This window comes from Phragmites australis, chromosome 2, assembly GCF_958298935.1.
Source record: "Phragmites australis chromosome 2, lpPhrAust1.1, whole genome shotgun sequence".
NCBI classification, from domain to species: Eukaryota; Viridiplantae; Streptophyta; class Magnoliopsida; order Poales; family Poaceae; genus Phragmites; species Phragmites australis.
In genome coordinates this window covers 35440873-35447285 of record NC_084922.1, presented here as the reverse complement: position 1 = coordinate 35447285, position 6413 = coordinate 35440873, and the positions used below count along the sequence as shown (strand labels likewise).

Sequence of the window (6413 nt, the reverse complement as noted above, 5' to 3'; positions counted from 1 at the left end):
GATTTGGTCAATGGTATGAAGCGACATTTGATTTTAAGGAGATTACGAAGCAATGGACACGGATACTCTGAACCATGACTTTTTTTAGTGGCTAAACCATGGCTTGTTTTTTTAGGTAGAACCATGGCTTGTTGAGGAGCAAGTATTGGAGGCGGTGACTGGAACCCTATCTGAAGTGCCATGCTAGGGATGTGTCGCAATAAACAACCCATCCTTATGGGAATGACGTTGCACCCATCATCCAACAAGTCGCCGCAATGGTTCTCTGCAGCTGTAAAGGGACAATGGAGATGCAACAGTAACCTAACTCTGGGATGAATACAGTGCTGAGACGCTGCTTCTCATTATACTATTTTTCTTGTACTTCGCTTCACATATCATGCGTCGATGTTTATCGGCTTCGCTACGAGTTGAGCTGTTGAGAGAAAAATAGGCCAACTGTAAATATGATTTTTTTTTTCCTTTTCAGTTTTTAAACTGAGCCAGTTTCAGTTCAAGGTTCGAAAGAACAAGGATCGATCCAAGAGTTTCGGTTCTTTTTTAATTTTGAACACAGAAGACCGATTACAAATTACTAGTTTGCTTTCTTATCCTGATGCAATGATAAATTATGTTTCGCTTTTGTCCCTGCGGCTAAAGGCAACTTGAACACTCTCACTCGTGAGGCATGTCAAAAGAAAAAGGAAGCGCACATCTTCTTCACTGGCCCATAAAAAAATTCAGATTCCTGCAAAACTCAAAGATGGTCTTGAACTTCTTGAATTGTCAACTAGGCGTTGACATTGCCGATTGGCAGAGCTTTACAAAATGTTGCGTAGTCAACGTTAAGAGAAAGAAAAGGAAAATTAAAAAGTAACAAAGAAATAAGATATCATTAACTTTAGTCAATCTCAATGGACATCGACACGTATCCATCGGCGGTGGGCGACGGTGGCAAGCTACTTTCCTGTCCTCGGCACTGGAATTGACAACTTGGAGAGATGAAGTTATTCTTATGGCTTTCAATAGTACTAACTACCCTGATCGCAATTGAAATATCTCTTGGCCTAACTCCATCACACTCCATAGCGTTTATAATTAAGCGCAACTGGCTCGATGGCCATTACCTGCCGGCAACTGGATAACCAGCTTGGCTCAACCCTTGGGAATCCGGGGCAGGTCAGCAGCCGGCCGTTTTTGGTTGGAGCTGAGGCAGGTATTTGCCCCCTGAGTCAAGAAGGCATTGTCTAAAGCCTGCCTGCATAGGAATGTCATTGGGGATCTGATCCTGATTTCTCGCGAGGAATTACCTTATTAGGAAACGGAGATGGAGAGATTTTATCCCCCGCAAATTTATATGGGGACGGAGACGAGAAGATGCTCCCCATCCCCGCTCCCCGTTATATCCCTGATATCACATATATACATATTTTTCTTAGTATATAAATATACAAACATTACATTACGTAGAGTAAATAATAAATTACTCTTATTCTTTTTTATCTAACATACGATATTTAATCAATCTTGTATTAATTACCCTCGTATACATCAATAAATTACTTATTTATACAACATACGTATAATTAATATATAAAAATAATTAAATATCATTCAATTTTACATCTCATTAGGAACCCGATCCCGTAAATTCCCCGTGGGAATAGGGATGGAAGAAATCTTTCCCTAATAACTAAATAAAGATGAGAATGAAAAAACATTCTCCGACAGAAATTAGCTCTGTTGCCATCCCTAAGCCTGCAGCAAGAGGCTCACTCGTAGGCCTACGTGCTAACTAGCTGCTAGGCTGCGTCAGTTTGCTGTTGCACACTGACGGTGAGGCTTCGACGTTCAGCAAATGGCTTCGGACGAGCACTGATTGCCTTTTGAAAATTCAAAAGCTAGTAATGTAGTGTAGCCAGTGCCCAGTCTTGATAGCATAATGTTTTTTTAGAGGTGAGGAAGGTATTGATCGAGTAGGGATCTGTTGTACAAAGTCTGTCTCTTCAGAATATCGTTATGGGGCATGATTGGACCTGGAAGATTCCTTCCAGATCGCCTCATGATTTGTTTAGCTTAGTTTTTGCCTCGAACAAAATATCAATAAAAATATAAAATACGAGGACGCTAATTTGCGCGCGCGATTACGGACAGCAAAACGACGATCGAGCGCATGAGGTCGCCCTCCGCGTGAGCACGCCCAGACGCGGCGAGGTGAGGAGGACTCGCTCGGTGCGACACTAGCCAATCCGGGGCGAAATGCGGAGTTGAAAACTGCCCCGCTTGCCCTCCCAACTAATGCAACCATATCGTACATGATGTGGGCTTTGCGTCGGCCGGTACGTAGGGATCCCCGTCTATGGAGTATGGAGCGAGGGCTTCTTTTCATCTAAAGCACGTGCCAACTTATAGCGTGCTAATTCAAATGTGAGAAGTTTTAGAGAAAAAGTTTTGAGGAAAAATTTTGAAGCAAAAGTTTTGAGAAAAATATTTTGAGCAAAGTTTGAGAAAAAGTTTTGAGCAAAAGTTTGTAGCAAATGTTTTAAGAAAAAAGTACCGAGATAAAGTTTTTTAAAGAAAAATTACTGAGAGAAAGTTATCGAGCACAAACTTTTCGCTTGATCCCACCCAGTCCCCCCCGCTAGTGCTTGTGATTAGCACAGACAATGGGCTAGCGGCAGGTGTCCCTGCGTAGTATGGGCCGCCATTTGCTCTAAGAATATAACAGGTGCAGGCAACCAGCCCAACAGAAGAGTGCCTTGGGTCTGACCTGCTATTTCCCAGATTCGTATCTGTTTGTCAACTGAGTCTAGGGCCCAGATCGCTCGCCATTGATGTTCACGCGAGAGAGGAGCAGAAGGATGTGATGGGCAGTGGCCGAGGACCAGTGTTGGGTATGGTCGGGGCTGGGGCGGCTAACGACGGGGTTAGCTGGCGGCGGGTGGAGGAGGAAGATCGGAGCGGGGCCGGGAGCACGGTGGAGGATTCTCGGAGTCGATGAAGGAGACGGCGTAGGTCACGGGCGACGGAGAGAACCGGGGAAGAGAGGTCGAAGAAATGGACTGTGGGCTGACCGATTTGTGGTATCAGTCGGTCAATCGGTGTACAGGTGCCCTCGATATTTCCTACACCGTCGACGCTGACGCATTTGCCTCTCAAAAATAATCTTTCGTTTAGGTACGCATTTTACCCGTGCGTTATAAGCGTGTTTGGTGGAACGAAAACGAAACGAGAGCACCTTCTCGATTCCTTTAGCTGCAGTACGCGGTAGTTCGATTCAACGTGGGACTTGCTCAACCGACACATCCCAGCGTGGAATTGAATATGGTTAAGTTGTGTATGCCGAACGGCAGTACACTTTTGCCGTCAGTACGCGAGAGGTTCTGTGTATGCTGACCTGCACACTGGTCAATGTGCATGCTCTCAACGTGACAGTATGTCGAACGGCAGTACACTCTTGCCGTCGGTACGCGAGAGGTTCTGTGTATGCTGACCTGCACACTGGTCAAGGTGCATGCTCTCAACGTGACAGTATGCCGAACAGCAGTACACTCTTGCCGTCGGTACGCGAGAGGTTCTGTGTATGCTGACCTGCACACTGGTCAATGTGCATGCTCTCAACGTGACAGTATGCCGAACGGCAGTACACTCTTGCCGTCGGTACGCGAGAGGTTCTGTATATACACATGCTCATTCGAGCTTGCTGGGCACAGAGCACAGATAGCCCTTGCTCACTCGTCTCTCCTCGCCCGCATCGTTCGTCACCAGACTCCTAGTATACCGCAGTGTTGAGCCATGAAGAGGTCACTTCCATCAGAGCTCGTTGTTCTCATGTTCTTTCTGGTCATTCCACTACACCAGGCTCGACCATTTGGTACCTACTTATAACTGGTCTCTCAACATGCCTCAAATCTCAATCTGGCCACATTTAAAGTGGCTCCGTTGCAGGACTATTTCCTGCAAGAGGGGACTAACATTTCCTTTTCGGTGTGCTCCCATTCTTTAGGTGTGTACGAGGAAGATGCCGATCTATCGCTGTTACCTCCCACGATCAATGAAGCTTCAGATGAGGCTCTGCTTGGCTACATAGAAGAACCTGAACGGAGCAGCAACAGCGAGGACGTAGTCACCTCAGGCTTCGCGTTGCCGGATGATGCACTGCTCCGGCCCGCGCGCTCGCCGCCGCCACCTCAGGCGAACTCCCCGCCGCAACCGGCAATCCGGGAGCGGCGCTCGTCCCACGCTTGTGTAGGTGGGTTGCGCAGGTCGCCTGCTCCCCCGGCGCCCACAGGATGCAGGTCGCCGCATCGGTGCCGGTCAAGTGAACAGCCGGCCCCTAAGCTGCTCAATGTGTTGGACGAGATTCTTCGTATGTTAGATAGGCTGATGAGCCAGAGTAGGGCAGTTGAAATTGCGGAAATCGTTCGACGTGCGTGGTAGTCGAAAATCGTGTTGACATCCCAGTTCAATTCTTAGCTGTTTGGTCATGTACTTTGCTTGGCGATCGGTGCGCATAACCCAATTGTTGAGCAGCAATGTGCATGACAAACAACGCATGCACTAACGCTGTTGTGCTCCCCCAATATGAAGCATGTGGATGCAGTGTCTAGCATGTCGGTCATGTTTCGGCTGCAACAACGATGTCACTTGCTGCTAGCCTCGCGACGTGCACATGCACCGACGGTACACGGGAGCAGGGGTGAAGCCAACCGAGAACGTCATCGAGTCAGCTCCATTAAACATGGGATCAAGCTTAACGATAAACAGCGCATAACCATGATTTCTCACTGATTTTGCATAAAATTGTCGGTATCAGCTGACCTGACAAAAGGACCTGCTCCGCCCCTGCACGGGAGGAGGAGGGACGGTATGGATCCATGCGCTGGCGCGGGGAGTTGCGGCCTTGCTGGCCACGAGCCGGGGGAGCGACTGATACGCGCGCACGCGCTGCTACACCTCAAAACGCGCGCGCGCGCGCGTCCTATAGCCAATGCGACGAAGCGGCGTAGCACTGGACCCTGGACACTAATCAACGCGAGCGGCGCGGCTAGAGCCGAACAGCGCCCGCGCCGGGGCTACCTAGCGGCGTATGTCGCGGCTTGGCGGCAGCTCCGTTGCCACCAGAGCCGCGGAGCGAGCGCAACCGGCCGGCGGCGCGCGCTTCAAACGTCGGGCAGCTACTCCGTTGCCATCTGCTGGAGTGTTGAATACTCAGAGGCTCAGACAGGTACAATCTGGAATTTCACGGCCCAAATGCACCGGTGACCCGAGCATCGGATGGCTGGGTTAGACGGAGCAGGATCGAAGTGACGTCCTGGACACGGTTTGCGTGTGTGATCCGATGACCAAGTATCAGCAAACTGTCTTTAGCAAATTTATCTTCGAACCACAGATGGAAACATACTCGTGCTACGAGAGGAAGAGGTAGTGATTCAAAACAGTATTAAAGAAAACACTCCAAAATCTTTCCCAATCTCTTGGGATTCGGGCTCCTCCTCCCACGGACTTCACCTCTCTCTCTCCCCCCCCCCCCCCCCCCCCCGTAGCTTTACCGTTTCCTGAGAGACTGAGAGCCTGAGACACGATAAAAGCAAGCAAAGCAGGGGCCACCTACGGCTGCACGCAGGGAGACGGAAGAGAGAGAGAGAGAGAGAGGCGCAGCAAAGCAAACTCCTTAGTCCCTACTGTGCTGCGGCTGCTGCTTTAAAGCAACATGCACACCGCGCATGCGTCGCGCGTGGGCCACGAGAAGCCAAGCCATACGGACAAAATTCTCTCTCGCATGCACAACAGGACAAGCATGGCCCACTCTCAGTATTCGCCCGGCCGTCACCGATGCCTTTCTTTGCTGAGGTGAGATCAGTAGCGGCCACGGCTGATCTTGACGTATCAAGTTGGCATAAACTTATTGATGAGTTATTGTTAATATTGGATTTGAGTTAAATTTGTTTAGTATGAACTTAATTATGCGTGATTTTGTTTAGGACTAATTTGGAGTTGGAGTTTTTATTTTAGGAAAAAAATGAATTTACCAGAATATACGGTGTCTGCAAAGTTGGCTTCATCGGATAATCCGGTATAGTGCTAAAGTTGACGCCGGAGCAATTATGTGCTCAACCAAAAATGAAGATTAAAACACTGAATTATCTGGCGATAGGCTTAGAGAGCACCAAACTATTTCCTGCAGAGAAGAAATTTTCGATGAAAAATATAAGATCTCATCGGATGATCCGATGCAATGCTAGTAGCGCCGGAGTATTTTCCAGTGTACAGGAAAATTTGAAATTCGATGTTTGATGCTGAATCTGAAGAAGTCACCAAATAGTCCAGTGTGGGAGTTTATGAACATCGGATAATACATCAGACTAATTTTTATAGAGAAGTTGCAGAAGGAGAGTTTGGCAGAGATAAAGGCGTCCAATGGTCCAGTGCTA

At 48.3% G+C, this 6413-nt stretch overlaps 1 protein-coding gene across 1 annotated transcript; it reads left to right on the top strand.

Moving 5' to 3' along the window:
* Positions 1-3673: 3673 nt before the first annotated feature.
* Positions 3674-4743, top strand: LOC133910036 (uncharacterized). The gene is made up of 2 exons (XM_062352560.1): positions 3674-3853; positions 3986-4743. The coding sequence occupies exons 1-2, from the start codon at positions 3775-3777 to the stop codon at positions 4417-4419; spliced, it is 513 nt and encodes a 170-aa protein (XP_062208544.1). The 5' UTR covers positions 3674-3774; the 3' UTR covers positions 4420-4743.
* The last annotated feature ends 1670 nt before the right edge of the window (positions 4744-6413 follow it).

Excerpts from the sequence above, each read along its gene's own strand:
- LOC133910036 (XM_062352560.1), top strand. The coding sequence starts at position 3,775 with ATGAAGAGGTCACTTCCATCAGAGCTCGTTGTTCTCATGTTCTTTCTG. Across the intron at positions 3,854-3,985 it reads ACACCAGGCTCGACCATTTG|GTGTGTACGAGGAAGATGCC; the intron begins GTACCTACTTAT and ends CCCATTCTTTAG.